We start from the raw sequence: 22,580 nt of genomic DNA, 5'->3' as shown, positions 1-22,580 counted from the left end.
AGGAAATGTGTACCCCAGGGTTGTATTCTATCACCATATTTATTCAGTCTGTATTCTGAGCAAATAATCTAAGAAGCTGGATTATATGAAGAAGAACATAGCATCAGGATTGGAGGAAGACTCATCAACAACTTGTGATGTGCAGATGATTCAACCTTACTTGCTGAAAGTGAAGAGCACTTAAAATACTTACTGATGAAGAACAAAGACCACAATGAAGCTCTTGAACAAAGTGTGGTTTGTATCTCATGGTAAATAAAACAAAAATCCTCACAACCAGACCAATAAGTTACATCATGATCAATGAAGTAAAGATTGAAGTTGTCAAAGTCTTCAATTTGCTTGGTTCCACGATCAACACTCATATAAACAGCAGTCAAGAAATTAAAATATCAAAAGATATCACACTCGGCAAATTTGATGCACGAGACCTCTTTAATGTGTTCAAGAGCAAAGATATCAGTTTGAGGACCAAGGTGCACCTGACCCAAACCATGGTCCATCTGCAAGCAAAAGTTGGACAATGAATAAGGAAGACTGTAGCAGAATGAATGTATTTGGGTTACTGTATTTGAGAAGAATATTAAAAGCACCAAAAGCCAGAAGAACAAACAAATTTGTATTTGATTAAGTAAAACCAGAATGTTCTTTAGAAGCCAGGATGGCCAGACTTTATTTCTCATGTTTGGGACATGTTATCAGGAGGGACCAGTCCCTGGAGGAAGGACATCATACTTGGTAAAGTGGAGGGTCAGCAAAAAAGAGGAAGACCCCCAATGAGATGGATTAACACAGTGGCAGCAGCAATGGGTTCAGGTAGAACAATGATGTGAGCGTGGCACAGGACTAGGCAGTGTTTTGTTCTGCTGTGCACAGGGTTGCTATGAATTGGACTCAATTTGACAGCACTTAACATCAACAGTAAGAATCTTTACACATAGGGAGCCCAGTGTAGCCCCAGTGGTGCAGGGGTTAAAGTGTTCTGCCGCTCCACAGAAGAAGGACGTGGCAGTCTGCTTCTGTAAAGATCTTTAACTTTGGAAACCATCTAGGTAATTCTACTTAGTCCTCTAGGTCTCTACGAGTTAGAATAGACCCACAGGCACTGAATTTGGTTTGGGGTGTCTGAGCTTTATGGCACCAGGTTACCACATCCTTCTCCCTTATGGTAGCTAGTGGTTTCGAACTGCCGATCATTCTTTTAGCAGTTGAGCTGCGTCACCACTCAGCCACCAGAGTTCCTATATATTCTATGAGTTGTGTTGCTGTTGTTGAGTGCAATCGAGTAAGTACTGACTATCATGAGTAAGGGTTTTTAAGGAGCAGCTGGTGGGTTTGAACTGCTGACCTTGAGTATATTGTGTATATTTTTATAACTTAATAAATACTGATTAAATTCCACTTCTCTGCATTTGCACATTTGAAATTTAGAGGAATTATTATTAAGCAAGATCCAAATATGGGCTCTCGTGTTACTTACAGCTATGTTACGTTTCTGTAATTTCGGTCTTACTTTCTATTCCAATGTTCTAGCTTTTTGGGTTTGTTTCTTTTTCATCACTCATCAGTTACTGGTGGGGGTGATTATGTGCCATGGATTCGTTTTCCCACTCATAGTGACCCTGTACAGGGTTTCCGAGGCTGTAAATCTATACAGAGGCAGAAAGCCTCACCTTTGGCCTTGAGGTTAGCAGCCTGACTCGTAACCACTATGCTCCTGGAGCTTCTCATCAAGTATTAGAAATCTGTATTCTGTTCCTTCTCAGCGGTTTGCCTTATTTGGATCTACTTCGTATTTGCTGGGAATGATTGGTAACTACTTAGAGGGAATTGCGTAATTGAATTTCCCTTCAAAATGCACCATTATCATACAGACTTTGGTACTTCTGTGTATATTGGAAATGAAGGGGACTATATTCTGCCAGACTGCAACTCCCCAAACCTGTGGCGAGTTGCTGGGTCCGCTTGCTGGGTCTCTTGTTTTGTTGTGTTGTTGTTAAGTGCTTCTGAGTCAATTCCAACTCGTAACGACCCTGTATAGGGTTTCAGAGGAGTGGCTGGTGAGTTTGAACTGTCGACCTTGCAGTCCGCAATTAACCCACAGCACCACACCAGAGTCCTGAAAAATGTTGTTGGGTACCACCAAGTCAATTTCCAATCATACCTACCTCATGGGACAGAGTGGAATTACCCCCGAGTGGTGTGGTGCTGTGGGTTAATGCATCAGATTGCAAAACCGTTTGAACTGTAAGGTTGGCGGTTCAAGCTCACCAGACGCTTCTACCTTAACCAGGGTCACTATGGGTTGGAACCGACTCGATGGCACTTAACAACAACAACAATCTTTATCTGGGAGTCCTGGTATGGTGCTGTGAGCTAATGTGTCAGACTGCAAAGTCATTTGAACTGCAAGGTCAGTGGTTCAAGCTTACCAGCTGCTCCTTGGAAACCCTATACAGGGTCTCTTGGGTCAGAATCGACTTGATGGCACTTCACAACAACAACAGTCTTTATCTGGGAGATATTTATTGCCAATTTGCCATTTCTCAGGGACTCCTTGTGTGGAGCTCTAGGATCTGCACTGGACTGCAAACCACCAGGTCGGCAGTTCAAACCCACCAGCTGCTCCTTGGAAACCTTAGACAGGGTTGCTGTGTGTCATGATTGACTCAACGCCACTTAACAACAACAAGAAATAGGATCTATTTATAAGTCACATGACTTAGCTGGGAACCAGTTGCTACTGAGTCGATTCCAGCTCGAGGAGACCCAGGGGTCAGAGTAGAACTGTGCTCCACAAGGTTTTCAGTGGCTGATTTTCTGGACGGAGATCACCAGGCCTTTCTTCCAAGTGTCTTTTAATTAGCAGCCCAATGCACTAGTCATTTGCACCACCCAGGAACTCTCTATAAAAGAGTCCTTGTGAGGCGGTGATTAAGCACTCACATGCTAACGAATAGGTCGGCGGTTCGAGCCCACCAGTCACCGCACAGGGGAAAGGTGAAGCAGCCTGCTTCCGTATAAAATTGATAACTTTAGAAACCCTATGGAACGGTTCTACTCTGTCCTATAGACTCAGTGGCAGTAAGTTTTGTTTGTTTTTTAAATTTATTTGTTTGTTTACAGACTCTGTGTAAAGCTTAGCTTGTGCTGTTGTTTAGGGTCTCCTCATGCCTGACTGTTGCCACTTTTGTCCCTGACAATCTCTCAAGTCAGGTGGATTTTAAGATGTGAACGCTCTATTAACTTAAAAAAAAATTGTGATCTCATGACTGTAGTTCTGATGTCTGCCACCAGGTGGCATCAGTGCTTTGGGTAGCTTGAGTCTGACCAAGAGGGACTAGAGCAAATCGACCTTTACTCCCTGCCAACGTCCACGTCCGTCACTCAGAAGGGAAAGGAGTGCGCATCCAGAATCAATGCATTTTCTGATTCCTGGGGACTGTACCCCCTTACTTTATATTGCAAATGTAGGCAGAAATGATCTGTCGGTAATAGTCAACTCTCTGGTGTTGCCAACCGCCTGTTCCCTGGACATGGCATTTTCTATTAGGACCACTGAAGTAAAATCCAAGGCAGGCCAGGTGGCCAGGAACAGCGGGGACCAAGAAGGTGTGCCGCAGTGCCCAGATGAGGGGGAAGAGAGGGTGCTGACCTGGATAAAATCAGACATGGAAACGCCCCCGTATTTAGGATATTTTGTCAGTCAGGAGGAGGAGGAGACTGGGCGTGCTCAGGGTGGGGTGGTCGTAAGCATGCCTGATGTTTTAGATGTTTCTTTTTCCTCGCCCTCAGCCATCCCTCTGGGCATTCTTGTTGTGCGTGGGGACTGCGATTTGGAGACTTGCCGCATGTACATAGACCGTCTGCAGGAGGTGAGTTTATTCAGTCCCTGCGTCTGCTCCTCAGGTTTTCATTTCTGTAAACAAGCACCAACCACACCTATCTGCTTCCCAAGCCCATACGTTGCCGGAAGGAAACGTGGCCGCCTTGTCCTTTAAGTCAAGGGGCTTTGGTGATGCAGTGCTTACGTGTTGGGCTATTAACCAGTGATCAGTTCCAACCCACCAGGTGCTCCTCAGGAGAAAGATGTGGCAGTGTGCTTCTGCAAAGATGACAGCCGTGGTCTTGATCTTTTAGCACACAGCACGTCTTCTCCCCTTGTTGCTGGGAGCTGTGGAGTCTGTTCTGACTCACAGTGAGTCTGTGATGGAGGGGAGCTACCCATTGAGCCATCTGGTCTGCACTCCTCATGAAAATAGATCTCCAGCTCTTTCTCCCAGCGTTCCAAGCTAAGAGCCGCTGGGTGGTTTTGAACTGCCAGCCTTTTGGTTACCAGCTGAATACACAGCTGTGCCACTAAGGGTGCTTCTGACCCTGGCGCCTCTGGCTGTTTTGAGGAGGTTGACCTGGGTGAGGATTACATAGAGTTAGCTACGAGGTGAGGTTGTTCTAGTGTGTTCCAAACCCAGAGCGTGGAGCATCGAGTCTTCTGCCTGAGTGCCCGTTGCCTCCAAGTCCATTCCAACTCATAGTGGCCCCATAGGAGGACATAGACCTGCCCCACTGGACGGAGTAGAACTACCCCACAACAGAAGTACCCTACAGGATGGAGGAGAACTGCCCCTCAGGCCTTCCATCTTCATGAGGCCCAGCTCCAGGTCTTCTTCACGGAGATGTCATGAATTTGAACTTCAGCAACAAAGTCATCATGACAACTGGCATTAGTGTCACTTGCAAAGTTTTAAATATTCATTGTCCCCATCCCAAAATTTGTTGTTGTTGCTAAGTGCTGTGGATTCGGTTCCATTTTAGACACATAGCAACCGTATATAGAATTTCTGAGGAGCGGGTGTTTAAACTGCTGACATTGTGATTCAAACCGACCTCATAGTCGAGCGCTTACCTTACTTACAGCCACACCGGGACTTCACAGACTGCAGGGGGGGAGGAATATAGCAAGTTCTTTATGGTTTTTTGATGAAAAAAGAACAATAGAATCTTTCAGGGGTGAGGACAGACCTCTGTGTATCTGAAGCTGCTAAGGTGATTCTGGTGGATGCGTTTAGCTAGACCACGTCTTCAGGACAGCACTTTACACAGAAGCACATATCACAAGTAAGCAGATGCCAAGTCCAAGAAAACCAAGTCCACTGCCTTCGAATCGATTGTGACTTTGGTGACCGTAGAGAGCAGAGTAGAACTGCCCCACAGGGGTTGCAAGACTGGCATCTTTTCACCTGTTGTACTTCAGACCTGTCAGGAGGGACCAGTCCCTGGAGAAGGACATCATGCTATGTAAAGTGGAGGATCAGAGAAAAAGAGGAAGACCCCCACTGAGATGCATTGACACAGTGGCAGCAGCAATGGGCTCACACATCACAACTGTGAGGATGGTGCGGGGCCAGACTGTGTTTTGTTCTGTTGTCCAAAGTGTTGTTCTTATGAGTCAGAACTGACTCAACAACACCTAACAACCACAACAACAATCTAGACAGCTTCATCTTTCTCCTGTGGAGCAGCTAATGGGTTTGAACTGCCAACCTTTCCGTTAGCAATCCAATGCTTAAGCCACTGTGCCCCCAAACCCTTCAAAGTGGTACCCACTTAGCTTTGAACACTAAAGCCTACTTCTGATTGGTGGAAATACATTTGGATGGAAGGTATGCATTGATGTGAAAACTTATTCCAGTCTGCCCCGCTAGCATTGTTGAAGACAGACATGGCATTGTGAATGTCCCAAATTTAGAGAAAATTTGATTGTTGATACAGATGATAGAAGAGTACACAGTTGTTCTGTGAGAACTTGTGGCTTCAATTTGCTGTTTTTACAGAGGATTATCTTCTGGAACATATTAAGTTTATTGAACTTTTTAATATCATGACTCTGGTCTCAATCTATTTCCCAGAAATATAGTATCTCATCTTTCAAACTGGCGTTTGCATTTCATTTAGAACCTGTCACAGAAACATTCATAGGGATTGGTGCCAAACCTTTTGGCCTTTTTCTTAAATAAAAGAATACATGTGGATAACTTTGATAACAAGCCTTCTTCACAGAGGCAAAAGACACTTTTTAATTGACTTTGTCAAAATCAAACTTATGGCATGCTAATATTCAGCTAAAAGAAATTGTCTAAAGAGAGAGAGAGAATTCTACAAATCAAGAGGAAAAGCTTTAAGCCTAACTTGGTCACACAGAGTAAGATGACAAAGTCCTGTGGGGAGCAGGCTCAACATAAGGTACCCAGAATGCTGACTTACTTCTCTAAACCCAGTCACTTCCCTTGTTAGCAAGGATACCTGCGGACCAGGGCAACAGGGACACCTTCTTCATTATACCGCTTTAAAAGGGAGTGAGGCTTTCAGAATCTGCTGCCACTATAATCGAAAGCTCAGGAATTTGCACTTCATGACAGTGCAAAGATGTTTTCTCTCTGCAGTCTGAGAGAACCTGTGTATTTGTCAAGCCAGTTGTTGGTAAAATCACAATGGTATGGCAGTGTTTGTCAAGTCTGAACAAAGCAAGTTTTTCTGAGTATTCAAACGGGCTTTCTTTATGAGCAAAGGTGCAGGTTCAAATTGCCTGTAACCCCTGCTCATTATCACAAAATTGGTTTTACTTTAGGTCTTCTCTATTCTTGAAACTCATCATCCATCTCTCACCTCTAAACTATCTTTGGGATTATAAATTTCAATAGCAAAGTGACCTTCCTTTCTCTCGTGTCACTTGGTCAGCTTTTATTACTTTGAGGGCAATACTACGTTTGTTGGAGTCCTGGTATGGTACTGTAGGATAAGCAGTGAACTGCTAACTACTAAGTTGGTGGTTCAAACCCACCAGCTACTCCTTGGAAACTTTATACAGGATTGCTGAGTTGGAACTGATTTGACAGCACTTAACAACAACTACCATCAAAGTAGGTAGTTGGATGAATTTGGGTGAGTGGATACTCTCTGAAGTGATGCGGATGGTTAAGTGTTGGGTTACTAACCTAGAGGTTGGTAGCTCAAGCCCAATCAAAGATGCTTAAGCAATAATGCCTGGCGAGCTGTTAAACCCTATGGAGCAGTTGTGCTCTGCACATAGGGGGTCACACGAGTTGTAATTGACTCAACAGCACCGAAGAACAACAGAGACTTTGTAGATGGGCTAAATTATGTTGCATTGGAAATTCAGTTGATAGAGTTGTGGGGGAAGCTTACTCAAACTCATTTAAAGGTATGGATTTTTTCTCTCTCTTCTCCTTTTTTTTTTTTTTTTTTTCATGTTCTCATTAGGACCTGCAGTCCGTTTCTTCTGACTCCCAGAGAGTTCATTACCAGGTAATGCATCGTTGACTCCCTTATTCCCACTTCCCAGCCAAGAGAAATACTTCTTTCAGTCCCTGTCTCATTTTGATTCACAGTCCACATCTTCCCTCGAGGTAGAGTTCACCCAGGGAAGGACCAATTGAAATGGCTACTGGGAGTCCTTCGCATCTTCCTGACTTTGGACCGTCTTAGCCCAGCACACATGAGCCCTGGTGGCACAGTGGGCTACACATTGGGTTGCTAACTCTACGGTTGGTGGTTCAAACCCACCAACTGCTCTGCAGGAGAAAGATGAGGCTGTCTTCTCCCGTAGAGATTTACAGACTCAGGAACCTTGAGGAGCCATTCTACTGTGTCTTACAGAGTCTCTATGAGTCGGAGTTGAGTCTGATGATGGGCCGGGTTTTAGTCTAACACAATCTTGGACTGCGGTTTTCTCCCAGGTCATTTGGAACAGGCTATACAATGACACATTTTCAGAAACCGATGCAGAAGACTCAACTCAAAGTACCCTAATACGAAAAGCGACGCTTGGTCCACGTCGTGAACAAGTCCAGGTCCGGGTGAGCTTCATGGGCCTCCGAGTCACGGCTCATGCACCATTTTTTTAGCAGCACTTTCTGCTCCGAGCTCCTTGTGCCAGTTTCACCTCTGCTTCCAGCGTCCAAGATGGCCGCCATTAGCGACCAGGGAAAAGAGCTGCCTGCTCCCGCACCATCGAGGGCAAATCCTAAAATGCAATCTGATTATTTCATCCTGGACCAAAGGACAGGTTCCACGAAAGCCCGTCTGCTTGCTTTCTTACATGACTTCCTTCAAGTACAAAGGGAAACCTCCAGGTCTCCTTTCTCTCTGCAGATCCTGGGAGTTCAGTGTCTTCCCAGACTCTCCAGCCACCTCCTCACCCAATAGATTGCTCACTACTGAACAGCACTGCCTAGGGCACATTAAGCCCCTCACAGTGGCCCCCCTGCACTCCCTTGTATGGGAGGCTCCTGCATCCGTCCCTGATGGGAGGGCAGCATGGGAGTCACAGAACAGGTGCCAACAATTTTACGTCACAGACTGATTTCTAGAATTTTTCTAACATGCATGGGAGAGAGGGGCTCTTTGTTTCATGCCGAAAGTGACAAGACCAGGAGCCATGCAATCTTTTGTCCTCTCGTCTCACTCAGAAGCTGATAGCAGTAGAATCTCAAGTCTTGTCTTGGTGGGGCTGTAGGGGAGGAATGGTGTATCTGCCTGTATTCCTTGGTACACTCATAGCCTGGTGTTCAGAAGGGTTAGAATGACATCCCGGGAAGGAATTCCCCGCAGTGTGTGACCTTAAGAAGAACTTTTATCCAATAGGTAGAGGCTGTGGCAGAAAGAATCAAGGACAACAACAGGTCTGAAATGTTTTTAAGTGACCTTACCTGTATATGGGAGTGTTGATGCCCTACGATAGCCACTCAAGGCCGCTTTGAACCTCATGGTCGGTGTTTCAAACTCACCAGCCACTCCTCAGAAACCCTAAACAGGGTTGCAATGAGTCAGAACTGACTCAATAGTACTTAACAACAACAACAACAACACCTGTATATGCGTTGGTATTAAATCTGCTCGCGGAAATAACTGTGGGAGAATGAAGAAAACCCAGTAAGTTTTAAAAAAAGAAAAGCTTGAGAAATCCCTGGCAGCTCACTAACGTAGAGCCAGCGTTTTAGCTGACTGCTTTCTAAGGCTAGGAGGACTTAAGAAAACAGTGTTTGGAAAGGTGTCCAGGTGCCCAGAGACACCTTGTTATCGAGCCGTCAGCTCCTGCTCACTTAAGCACTTCACTGCTTCAGTTTCTGTCTTGCCCCAAGCCAGGGTGGATCGCCAACCAAGCGCCATGCTCAGAAATTACACCCTGCGTCAATCTACTGAGGCCTACAAGGTGCTATCAGAACATGTTGGGTATTTATAGCCTGCTGAAAATCCCTGCCTCCACGTCTCCAAGGTGGAGTGTGCATATCAGGGCATCTGTAATGGAGAGGCTAGAGAGGATATTCCTGAGCCTGGAAGACCAGCCAGACTTCAGAGAGACATTGAACTTGAACTCTATCAACAAGCTCCATGAATAGGCTTTCTGAGACCACATACTACTGATAATTCCTTCTCTTCTCCCTCTCTGGACTTCATTCTAACCCTTCCTAACTTCAAGTTATAAATGTACTAAGGAATACAGGCAGATACAACAATCCAGTTAGTTTCAGCTGAGGGGAGACTTTGTCCCCCAGAGACGACTTTTGGCAATGTCTGGAGACATTTTTGGGTGTTGCAGATGAGAGATAGTTCTACTAGCTACTATTGGGTAGATGCCAGGATGCTGCTAAACATCTTTCAAGGCCCAAGGGAACTCCCCACGACATAGCTTTACCCAGTCCCACAATGTCCAGATTGTGCCACCTTTGAAATCAAAGGTTTCTCCCAAAAGGAGAAGAAAGACTATTTACAAAGCAGGAGGAGAAGACGTAGTAACAGAAATTAGAGGAGACCCCTATAGCTAGGGAAGGTGGAATGACAAGGGAACATGGGCATGGTACCAGGAGAAGGACGGGTTCCTGTTTTCCAGGGTGATGTTCAGGGGGAGGGCACACTAATGTAGTTGACACAAAGATGTGTGCTTAGTGAAGATGTGTACAGTGGAATTAAATAGCAGGTATATAATAGATTCATCCGTGATAAGAACTCATTTACTTTAAAACATAGCATGAGAATGGCTGAGATAGCTCCTATAAATAGAGTTTCCCAGAGTCCTAGGTACTCCCTTGAGTTGCACAGATATCTTTCATTCCCATAGGAAAGAACTCTTGGCAGCATCTAAGTCTAGTTGGCGTGTGTTTGCTCATCCTCTGACCTGTTTTTGCCTACATACCTGCTGCTCTTCTGGAGGGTTTGCCCGGGTTGTATTCCAGCAGAGCCTGTCTCATCCTAAATTCTAGGAAGCAGCAGTTGCTCACAAATATTTGATTGATGTACCATCTGATTGCACTGGCTCTCCTGACCTGTCTCTCGCCTTTCTCTGAAATCTCCATTTGTTGTCTGGATTCTAGAAGAGTCCTTTGATGGATGGGGTGAAACATGCTTGAGGAGGCATCCTGGGGATTCATTTATCTTGTCTTCGAGAAGGGCAGGGACCAGCTAGGAACTTTGAAGAATGTGATTTCTTAGGACTGGAGTGAAGCGGTGTGAAATGCCTCGAAGTGAGGAATTAAATTAAAACATGCCTAGGGCAAAACCTGTTTACTGTTACAGATATGGCAAAGTGCTGCTCCTTATCTGTCTGTCTAACTACATGGAACCCTAGTGCTACAGTGGTTAAGGACTCAGCCGCTAAGAGAACGGTGGGCAGTTCAAACCCACCAGATGCTCCATGGAAGACATATGTGAAGATGTGTTCATCTGCATCCTTTAAAGATGCAGTCTCAGATACTCCAGAGCACAGCTCGGCTCAGTCCTACAAGGACACTGTGAGTTAGAATGAACTCGATGGTAATAGGATCTTTCTATGAATCGATGTTGTTGTTAGGTGCCATCAAGTGAATTCTGATTCATAGTGACCCCATACACAGCAGAACCAAACACCGCTTGGTCTTGCACCATCCTCACACTCATTGCTACGCTTGAGCCCACTGCTGCTGCCACTGTGCCTGTCCATCTCACCTGGGGTCTTCCTCTTTACGGTCGACCTCCACTTTACCAAACATAATATACTGCTCCAGGGACTGGTCCCTCTTGATAGCGTGTCCAAAGTAAGAGAGACAAAGTCTGGCCATCCTGACTTCTAAGGAACATTATGGTTATATTTCTTCCAATATAGTTAGGTAGGTAGATAGCTAACTAGCTAGCTAGCTAGATGTGATGGATAGATAGATAGATAGATAGATAGATAGATGTGATTGATAGATAATGGATAGATGATGGCTAGCTATATAGATAGATAGATAGATAGATAGATAGATAGATAGATAGATAGATGTGATTGATAGATAATGGATAGATGATGGCTAGCTAGCTAGCTAGATAGATATAGAGATGGATGGATGGATGGATAGATGATAGGTATGGTTGTTATTATTGGAGGACTTTCTCACACAAAAACAGGGGCTTTTGAAAATTTTGGAATATTGCCATCTTCTATGATATCATTAAAAGAGACCTGGAGGAGCGCTGGGTTAAGAATTGGACCACTAGCCACAAAGTTGGTCATTCAAGCCCACCAGCTGATCCAAAGGAGAAAAATGAGTCTGTCTACTCCTTAAGTATTTACAGTCTGAGAAACACTAAGGAACAGTTCTCCTCTACCCTGTAGGGTCATGGTGAGTCAGAACCAACTTGATGGCAGTAGGTGATTATGCCAATACTATTCATCATCTTGCAAAGCAGTGTTTACGAACAGACATCCCATTTCTGTGTTCTGGTGCAGTAGTTGTGGAGCACTAAAGGATGTTTAAGGTGGAAGCATTTTGAAAGAGAAAAATGAGAGTATTCACTAGAATTCTAGTTGAGCTGAGACACGTAAACACGAATCTCTGCACATCCCTGCTCACCAAATGAGGAGAAATGGGGGTAGAACTTGGTATTGGAAAGAGAGAGAAAGAGAATGAACAGATGGGTCAGATGGGGAGTTGTCAGGGCTAACAGATAAGAAATGTGGAGGGGTATGCAAGAGGGAAGTCTCAAAGCACGGTGACTGTTGTCCCAACATTATGATCTGAAACAAGCTAAAGACACTACAGTTTTGCCTCTGCGTATATCTGAAAGGACAAGATGTTCATTCACAGTGAAGGTAGAACTAAATGCTAGGTGAGTGTGGTTTAACTGGATAACCTACTGGAGTATGTAACGGGGCTGCCATGCCATCATTAAATTATGGGCGCAGCAGCTCTGAGTAATTGACTGTAAATTAAGGGCAAGGCTGGTCAGTGCAAGCCAAATACGGGTGCCGATGATTGCCCTGCCAATTACACAGAATGCATGCCAGCTGGCTTTCAGAAATATGCGAAACAGCAGGTTTGCTTTGTGGTGTGGCTATATTTTTAGCATGAGAAGCAGATTTTTCCATTAGCATATATCCAAAGAAAAAATTCACGTATCCCAGATTTTTGAAATGAGGAATTTTGAGTTAATACTACTCATTTTAAAGTACATGCAATCTTAGATGATTATTACATTTGAGACGGAAAGGAGTAGAGGGATGTGTAAGGTCCTGTCATTCTGCTTGCTTCCATTGGAGAACAACGACAATTAAAATTCATCTAAATCACAACATTTACATGAAAAAAAAAAAAAAAAACTTGAACAGATCTCAATATGATCAAGTCACATATCTTATCTGTTTGATGAATCATTGATTTGATTATTGCAATTTGCGAGGACGGTGAAGTCTAGATGCCTTCCATTACCCTCAAGAGCTATGGATTTGATGATTTGAGGCACAGCTCCAACAATTGTGTGACTATTGTCTGAAATTTAGCTGCATCCTTGCAATCCCATTTCTTAAGTATCTAAGAGCAGATGTTCTTGTATATATGTTTCAGTTTGTCCTTTGGTACTATCTGGCATTATATGTAGATCTATTTTCATATGTTGCATTTATAACTCAAGGGTATTTCTGACCATTGGTGGTGGTGGTTATATGCTGTGGATTCAGTTCTGACTCATAGGGTTTCCAAGGCTGTAAATCTGTACGGGAGCAGAAAACCTCATCTTTCTCCCTCAGAACAGCTGTAGTTTCGAACTGCTGACCTTAAGGATAACAGCCCGGCTCGTAACCATTATACTACCAGAGCTCCTTTTCTGACCATTAGCATTTGTATTTAGTGGTGGGAATGTTGCCATTCCTAGTCTTCCATTGAGCTTTTATCCACCCAAGATGGCCCTTTGGAGTCCATACTTCTTCTCCTGTGAAACCAGTTTACGTCAAGTCACTTTCAACACATGGCGGCCCCTTGTGTGTCAGAGTAGAACTGGACTCCATAGAGTTCACAGTGGCTGCTATTTTGGGAGTAAGTCACCACAGCTTCCATCCAAGGTACCTTTGGGTGTACTCAACCCTCCTGCCTTTCAGTTTGTGGCACATGAATCATTTGTACCACCCATCACATAAAATGCCAGGGAAAGCATTTTCAAATGAAGAGTATTCGGGAGATGAATACAAAATATCAATAGTCTAAATTTTATTTCATATACCAGGGAGCTTCGAAAAGTTCCTGGGAAAATTCCATTATCTTTCAATTCCATTTTTCCTGGAACCCTTTGAATCCAACCTGGTTAAACCACGAAGATAAACTACAAGTAGAGCTACATTTATGGGACATTCTCAGATGTAGAATAATGAACATACTGTAAAGGGAAAAGAAGTCAGAATGATTTGATAGCTTTCCTAGATTACTGCTTCATGTCCTTCAATGCCAGAGCATGGAGATGAGTCAGGGGAGAAGCTAGAGCTGGGGGACGAGAAATGGAAGAAAGGGAAAGAAGAAAGCAAGTCCAGGCAACCTCTCCTTGACATCACAACGTTGGTTTCTTACAACTGAGCTGTGTAGTTCAGGCTGTGCCTACTGGTATGTCTGAGCCATATATCAGTGTCAAAACTATTTGAAAGCTGCTGCCTAGATCAAAGATGACTGGACTCACAATTTCAGACTTGGAAGGAAAGGGCTTTCTTAAATGTGAACAGAACCTTCCAGTTGCTTTGCCAATACTTAATACCTTCTGCTATCTTCATTCCCAGACTCCATTTCTGTTGTCAATCTACTCAAAATCCTTTCACTGATATTGATGGCTTTTGACAATAGCCAGGAAATAAACTGATATCAGAATGAAAGCAGCCATTCCTTAGGAGAAGGAAATGAACCTTGGTAAATCAAACCCTCAGTAACACCAACAATTGGAGCCAGAAAGGGGCTTGGACAGCACCTGTGGTTGTTGGTAGTGTGTTACCTACCTGTGAAGACAAGACCTGGCTTTGTTCTTCTTTGCCTTCTTCATACCATCTACCTTCATTGGCTTTAATAGACACACACTGAAAAGAGTAATCAAAATCTCATGTCACAGGAATATGAAGGAGTCACGGCTTTGTTAACACCAACAACCCAAATTCTCAAGTGGAAAGAAACTTAGCACAGAAGAAGGGACAAATCTGTCTTGGAAGTACAGCTAGAATGCTTCTTAGAAATGAGGATAGGGAGATTTCATCTCATGTACTTTGGACATGTGATCAAGAGGGACCAGTCCCTGGAGAAGGACATCATTCTTGGTAAAGTAGAGGATCAGTGAAAAAGAGGAAGACCCCAATGAGATGGACTGGCCCAGTGGACACAACATTGGGCTCACACATAGCAGTGAGTGTGAGGATGATGCATAGGGTTTCTGTGAGTTGGAACCAACTCAGTGTCTCCTAACTACAACAGCCAGTACAGTTGCTATTCCACAGAGAAGGGAGAGGGCAGTGAACTAAAGTAGACTGGAAAGCATTGTTGGTGATGATAACTGACTTCAGCTATAAAGACCATACCCCGCATTGATGCAGTTACATCGTTCCTAATGTGTGGTGCTGTGGGATAAAGCAGTGGACCACAAGGTTGATTTGAACCATAGGATTGGCAGTCCAAACGCATCAGCTGTTTCTTGGAAACCCAATGGGTCGCTATGAGTTGGAACCGAGTCTGTGGCACTTAACAATAACATTATGGGAGTGCAGTGGCTCTGTAGGATAAGCACTGGACTTTGAGCCCTCCAGCCTCTCCGCAGAAGAAAGGTGAGGCTTTCTGCACCCGCAGACATCTACAGACTCAGAACCGCATACAGGGTTGACATGAGCAAGAACCCACTCAACGGCACAACAACGTTATGAGAAGAGATGTTGGAATGTCCACTGAGATTGAGCATATAAGCTCTACACCAACAAATGGCATGATTTCAGCTTTTGTTTAATGCAGATTGGTTGTTGTTGCATGTCCACTCTTAAAAATCTGTCCAGTTTCTCTCCTCTGAAACCCAGGATGAACTCCACTGTGTGTCCAGATAAGATGATGATGTGCTGATGCAGAACTGTGTGAATGAAATGTGGTCCTGTTTTTCTGAGTGTTTAGGTATCGCTAAGGCATTTTAGGATTCCTGGTGTCATGCTATATGATAAGCATTGGACTGCTAACCACTGGGTCTGCAGTTTGAGTCCCCCAGCTGCTCCGAGGGAGAAAGATGAGGCTGTCTGCTTCTGCAGATTTAAAGCCTCAGAAATCCGATACAGGGTTGCTATGAGTTAGAACCAACTTGACAGTGCTTAACAACAACAACAAAAACAAGGAATTTTAGGAGTCTTGGTGTGGTGCTGTTGGATAAACACTGGACTGCTAACTGCCGGGTTGGCAGTTCAAACTCACCAGTCTGTCCTTGGAAACCCTGTCCAGGGTTACTATGAGTTGGAACCGACTCATTGGCACTTAACAGCAACAAGGCATTTTGCTCATCAGAATCTATTTCATTGGATTGCCCCTGGCCTACATTTGTTGTTGTTGTTGTTATGTGCCATCCAGGCAGTTCTGACTCATAGCAACCCTGTATAGGGTTTTGGATTATTACTTATATGTAAATTAGTAGCATTTGAATCTTTTTTCGTAGTCCACTGAAAGCATTCCAACCTTTCTGCAGGGAAGTGGACATGCGGTGTACCCACCCTGTTGGACTGAACCTTACTGGGAATTCAAGGACGGCTGGATCTACATCCACATCTATATCTGGAGATGTAGTAAAGGGTTGGGAACATCTCCATGTGCCCTTCCCCAAGCAAAGCCATGACACCCTCTTTAAACAAGAGCCCTGTCAAGGAGGTTGAGTTATGTCTGTTGCTTTCTGGAGTAGATGTCGTTGTTGTTGTTAAGTGCCCCCGATTTGGTTCTGACTCATAGTGACATTGTATAAAGGTTTTGAGGCTGGAAATCTTTGTGGGAGCAGAAAGCTTCACCTGTCTCCAACAAAACAGTTGGTGGCCTTAAATGGCTGCCCTTTGCTTATTGTACAGAATCACCGTGATCTTTGGATTATGTAGAGAGTGAATAAATGGACAGAAAATATGTTAAAGGAATGAGTGACAGTCATTCACACCCCGACTCCCCAGCCAGCCAGACACCTGCACCTAAAGCTAGAAACAAAGCAAAATAAAACAGAAAGCACTTATTTCATTGATTGACTAATCCTGGTGACCCCAAGTGTGTCAAAGCAGAACTGGGTTCTGCTTAAGGTTTTCAATGACTGATTTTTAAAGATGTTACCAGGCTTTTCTTTCAGGATGCCTCTGGGTGGATTCAAACCTGTGACCACTCGTTTAGCAGTCAAGTGTACTAAATGTCTGCCTTTCCCAGGGGTTTCCGGCACGTAAAGACTATTATACAATTATACCAGGTCTTAGTTGGCTTGCGTGTTGCAAGCTAGTCAGGTGACCAAGGCAATAAATCAATCTGCAGATGATTAAATGAAACCATATCCAATTTGAATATTCTAACAATAGCGTGATGCATCTTTAGATTTTTCTAAATGACACATTGAGTATTTTTATTTTATTTTATTCTTCCCGTGTCAATTTCTACCAAGGGAAATCACAATATATTTTTTAGATGTTTCACAATCAGCATCAAAATTCAGAAAATTGTCCTTGGTGCTGAAACCTCTTTTGGTAAATGACCAAACAGAATGTGGAAATTAATGATTGAGCAATATAATTAATATTACACGCAAGTCAAATTTTGATGATGATAATTCAAAAACAGTTGCAGAGATGAATTGACAGGAAGCTGTCAGAAATGCAGGTAGGATTCAGAAGAGGCTCTGGAATGAGTGATATCACTGCTGATGTCAGATGGCTCTTTGCTAAAAGCAGAGAATACCAGAAAGATGCTTATGTGTGCTTTACTGATTATGCGAAGGCATTCAACTGTGTGGACCTTAACAGGTTATGGACAACGTTGCAAAGAATGGGAGCTGCAGAACACAATACTTTACTCCTGGGGAACCTGCACATAGAGTAAGAAGCAGTCGTCCAAATGAAATAAGGAGATACTGAGTAGTTTGAAATCAGGCACGTGTGTGTCAGGGTTGTGCCTTTTCACCGTACTTGTTTAACCTGTATGCTTAGTAAATAGTCTGAGAAGCTGGACTCTATGAAGAAGAATGCGGCATCAGGACTGGAAGAAGACTCATTAACAACCTGCGATATGCAGTTGACTTGACCTTGCTTGTTGAAAGTGAAGAGAATTTAAAATAGTTACTAGCCTTGTGTGAGTCCTGGTGTGGTGCTGTAGGATAAGTACTGGACCACAAGGTCAATTTGAGCCACAAGATCAGCAATGGAAACTCACCATCCGATCCTCGAAATCCTATGGTCGCTATGAGTCGGAATTGACTCAACAGAATTTAACAACAACAGCCTTTTGTATGGATCACACCTCAACATAAAAGTCACCACAACAGATGAATCATGATAAAGAGAGACGAGACTGAAATTGTTAAGAATTTCATTTGACTTGGACCCACAATCAATGCCCATAGAAGAAGCAGTCAAGAAATCAAACAATGTATTGCACTGGGCAGATCTGCAGCAAACGATCTCTTCAAATTGTTGGAAAGCAATATTGTCACTTTGAAGGCTAAGGCATGTCTGACATCATGGTATTTTCACTCACCTCATACACATGTGGAAGTTGGACAATGAACAAGGACAACCGGACAGTGACTTTTGAATGATGGTGTCAGTAAAGAGTTGTAAGTATTCCACTGACTGTCAGAAGAATGAACTAATTCATGTTGGAAGAAGGACAGCTGGAATACTCCTTAGAAGTTAAGAGTGTTGAGACTTAATCTCTCATACTTTGGACATGTTATCAGGTGGGACCAGTCTCTGGAGAAGGACACCATGATTGGTAAAATAGAGGGTCAGCAAAAAAGAAGACGACCCCCAAAGAGATGGACGGACACAGTGGTTACAACAATGGTTTAAACACAACAACGATTGTGAGGCTGGCAGAGGACTGGGTTAAGTTTTGTTCTTTTGTACGTAGGGTTGTTATGAATTGGAACCAACTCGATGGCACCAAACACCAACCCTTAGGGAAGATAGTCATGTTGTTGTGAATGTCTTTATTTATTAGCTGTTATAGATGTTGCTACACATTTCAAGTCATTTTCAAATTTCATGGTTTATAATTACATTTCTCACCAAATGGAGAGATGTTTGTAGCTTTACACGTTTTATAAAAATGCATGAAGACTCTACATTTCTGTAAAACTGGGATCTCACACATGTCAAAATATAATTCTCAAAATGCTAAACATAATTCTTGCATAAATAGATACTCATCAGATGTCAAGATTTCACTGAATTCAACCAGCAGGGTGACTAAGCCAATTCAAAAGAGGGAGACCGGAATCAGAATCCACAGCGATCTTAGAAATCTCTCTTGGGGATAGTTGTACTCTATCGCCTAGGCTTGCTGTGATTCCAAACGGACTTGGAGACCAAGGGTATGTGGGTATATGAAATGGTAAATTTCAAAGTAGACTTCCTGTTTCTAGTAGACGTGGTAGCTGGGTCTTCTTAGCTGGCCATTGTTTAGGGGAGGTTGGACTCTGAGAAGCAGGTGAAGCAGTGTGCTCTTGGGAAGGAATCCCTCCGCTTGCTCCAGTGGAGACATGAGGATGTCTGTCTCTTTCCAGGACCATGAGACCTCCTTCCCCAGGGCCCTCTCTGCTCAGAGGCTCTCCCCACGGTGGTGCTTCCTAGACGGTGAGTATCTCCATAGTCCACCAGGGGTACGTGGCATGGACTCTTCAGAAACCCTTCGGGTGGCTCCTTGTGTTTGGGTATTTGTGTTTCAAACAATATGAGCTCCTTCATAGCTCACTTTTCCAAAGCCACTTCCCTCAAATCAAGTTGACTAAACTTCTCAGCTTTACATCAGTCCAGTTGACACCGACCTTGCTTCACACTTTGTTCTAACACTTGCTGAGTGCTTCTCCCAAAGGAAGGCCCGTGAATGAATCCTATGCACTCAGGATTGGTACTCATTTGAAGTTGTTTGTATATTCTGGACTTTTCCATATCATTTTCATGAGGTCATCGTTTCCAGATTATATTTAATTGTTTTTAGGGTAAAAAATATTACAGAGGCATTCATACCTGATCTGCTGAGGATGACAGAGTGAATATACGATTGTCCAATTATTTTCTGATTGATTATTAAGTCCCTGGAATCCTGGTATGGTGTTGGGGGACAAACTCTGGACTGCTAACCACAAGGTCTGCAGTTCAAACCCACCAGCCTCTCCTTGGAAAGCCTATTCAGGGTTGTTGTGAGTCAGAACTGGTTTGATGGCATTTCACAACAGCAGCAACAAATCCCAGTTCGTGCAATATTTATGATTCTTAAAGGATCACTTTCCCTTTGAGATTTTCCCTACTGGTTTGCTCTTTTTAGATTTTCTATTTACAGTCGTATTTAGGCTCTGTTAGGTAGATGTAAGGAGTCCTGGTGTGGTACTGCAGGTTAATATGCTGTACTGCAAGGTTGGTTTGACCCGTAAGATTGGCAGTTCAAGCTCACCAGCCATTCCTTGGAAACCCTATAAAGGGTCGTGATGGGTTGGAACCAACTTAACTCCACTTAACAAACAACAGATGTAAGTGAGGAAGAACATAATTCTTTTTAATATTCAGACTAATCAAAATGCATTTTAGAAACTCAAAGTTTGCAACCTAGGTGTTTTTTCTTCTCCTTGAAAACCCTGGATGCAGCACACCTAAAAGTCCACCTCCATTTTAGGGATGCTAAAATGGTATTTTTTTTGAGTTATTTTGGCTTCCTTCATCCATGACCTTGGGAAGTGAGTTTGAAAGGGAGGTGATTCCTTCTAGGTCAGATGTGTCACTGGTCCCCCGAGTCCTCAAGTTGACCCCACTGTGGACCTCACATACCCAGGAAGTGTTTTCTAGTGTTTTTCACTCAGCGAACCTGGTGGCACAGTAGGTTAAGTGTTGGGTTGCTAATTGAAAGGTCGGAGGTTCAAAACTTGCAAACACTCCATGGGAGGAAGATGAGGCTGTCTGCTTATGTTAACGACTGACAGTCTTGGAAACCCTTGGGCTTAGTTCTACCCTGTTCTGTAAGATTGCTATGAATCTGAATCGACTCAGCAGCAGTGGGTAAAACGTCAAAGCAGAAAACTTCTGTTATTTTACCTTCCATTATTTCCGTGAGCTTTCCGAAGCCCCTCCACATTGAGCCCCAACTCTGTAGAAGGTTCTATGCTAATTTCTGTAGTTAGTCATCAGAGAGCATCAGAAAGGCAGGTATCTTAGTTTCAGTGGTTAAAGAGCTTGGCTGCTAACCCCAAAGTTACGCTACAGGAGAAGTATGTGGCAATCTTATTCTATAAAGATGACAAGCCTGGGAAACCCTTCGGTTGCTAGCAGTGGGAATCGACTTGAGGGCAGTGGATCATTTCCATCAAAGTTATAAAATGTAAATGTGCTAGCAAGTAGGGGCAATGATATGTAAGACTCAGTGTGACTCAGGAGGAACAGGAATGGAAGGTTCCCCTGGTGAGTAAACAATGGAGTTGGTCCTTAAAAGACAACTGACTTTGAGATGCGCAGAAGGGAAGGGAAGCCTTTCTCAGCAGGGGAATCACAGGAGAAAGGCCTGGGTGTGCTGAGCTGTTGTGAATCCCTCCAGGCCTCAGCAGGGGTCTCATAGGAGAAAGTCCTGGGTATGCTGAGCTACAGTGAATCTGTCCAGGAGCAGGTGACATGAGGTAAAATGATGACAGAGAAGGCTGTAAAGGGACACTCAGGCCGCCATATGCATTCACTCATTAATTTAATTTTATTTTTCTAGCAACTTCTGCTGACCGCTTTTATCGAATAGACAGATCTCAGGTAAGTGCTTGTGAAAGTGAACCATTCCCATGTAAATCTATGTTGTTATCTGACACCATACTTTTTGGCTTAATGCTGAAACACTTACTCATTTTGGGCTGGTGTTTATAGCCGACGCTATGAACCTGTCATCCCTTTCCAGGTGTTTGTCCATCTCTGGACTCAAGATGATATAGCTTGACACTGGAAATGAGTCCAGAAAAAATAAACAGGCTGGTAAACATTGTCAGCAGCCTGCAATCCAAATTTTCATTCCTGTTGATACTTTTACTGTTTCCCAGCCCAATTTGGATGCCTCTTAAGTTCATTTCTGGTTGTCAAGTTTGAGATCAACAGTGCGTATGTAGGCTAGTAGTTTCAATTCACTCCTTAGAGTTCAGTAATGAAGAAAAGATGGTTATACCTGGTGTTAACACATATTTCCCATGTCTGAAGTCTCCTTCGGGGGTGTGGATAGTACAGCATTGAACCTAATTATAAACCAGTTGCTCACCTGAACACTTAGCTTTGCCTAGATCCTGGGGTGGAAGTCTAGTTTCTCTTACACTCACGTGGACCACATTGCATGTTTGGGAGAAGATGCAAGACCATCTGTGATTATACCTATTTAAAGTCAGGTCAAGTAGGAATCCCGGACCAACAGAGACTCAGCTGTCCCCCCGCCATGCCAGCCTCTGCTTCAGAGAGGGCCAGCTGACAATACATATTGTTCAGTAGATGTGTCCCAGAACGTCATTATTCCCTAAGGCCCAGAATGCTTTGCTCCACTGTTCCTTGACTGATGGGTTTGAGCATGCTATCAGCCATGTCATGGAATTCTTTTCCTTCCTTAGGAACACTTGCACTTTGTGATGGAGATTTCCCAAGATGAGATTTTCATCCTGGACCCAGACATGGTGGTATCCCAGCAAACAGGGACGCCACCCGGGATGCCGGATCTGGTGGTGGAGCAGGCCTCAGGGTGAGTGGGCTGTCCTGGCTGGTGTGGGGTGACAGCTGGGCTTGGTGTGGCCTGGACGTTCTCATGACATCACATTCTTTTAGAATATAAATAGAGATTTTCTTGTTGTGGTTCCTTAGGGCACGTATAGCTGATTCCCTTGTAGGTCTTTCTTACAATCATGTAGAATCAATCTTTCCACCCAGATTTGTGTCTTGTCTGAGCTTCCTTTATCCACCTCACCAACATTTCTAACAAATACAGAAAACTCTCCCATTTGCATTTATGCATGTATGTTTGTAAAATCAATCTTTCTGCCAGTGAGTTGATTCTGATCCACAGCAACCCCATGAGGTAGAGTACAGCAAC

The 22,580-nt window shown here is 43.7% G+C and overlaps 1 protein-coding gene across 1 annotated transcript in view; it reads left to right on the top strand.

The window, feature by feature from the left end:
• The window catches only part of DGKI (diacylglycerol kinase, iota), a 323,066-nt gene that overhangs the window by 203,811 nt on the left and 96,675 nt on the right, over positions 1-22,580 (top strand). Inside the window, exons 23-27 of the mRNA XM_006861237.1 lie at positions 3,796-3,875; positions 7,282-7,326; positions 19,051-19,120; positions 21,231-21,271; positions 22,105-22,232. Coding sequence (XP_006861299.1) covers positions 3,796-3,875; positions 7,282-7,326; positions 19,051-19,120; positions 21,231-21,271; positions 22,105-22,232 — 364 coding nt within the window. The remainder of the gene's footprint in view (positions 1-3,795; positions 3,876-7,281; positions 7,327-19,050; positions 19,121-21,230; positions 21,272-22,104; positions 22,233-22,580) is intronic.

The sequence above is a fragment of the Chrysochloris asiatica genome, unplaced genomic scaffold (genome assembly GCF_000296735.1).
Source record: "Chrysochloris asiatica unplaced genomic scaffold, ChrAsi1.0 scaffold00041, whole genome shotgun sequence".
NCBI classification, from domain to species: Eukaryota; Metazoa; Chordata; class Mammalia; order Afrosoricida; family Chrysochloridae; genus Chrysochloris; species Chrysochloris asiatica.
This window is presented reverse-complemented; position numbering and strand designations above follow the sequence as displayed.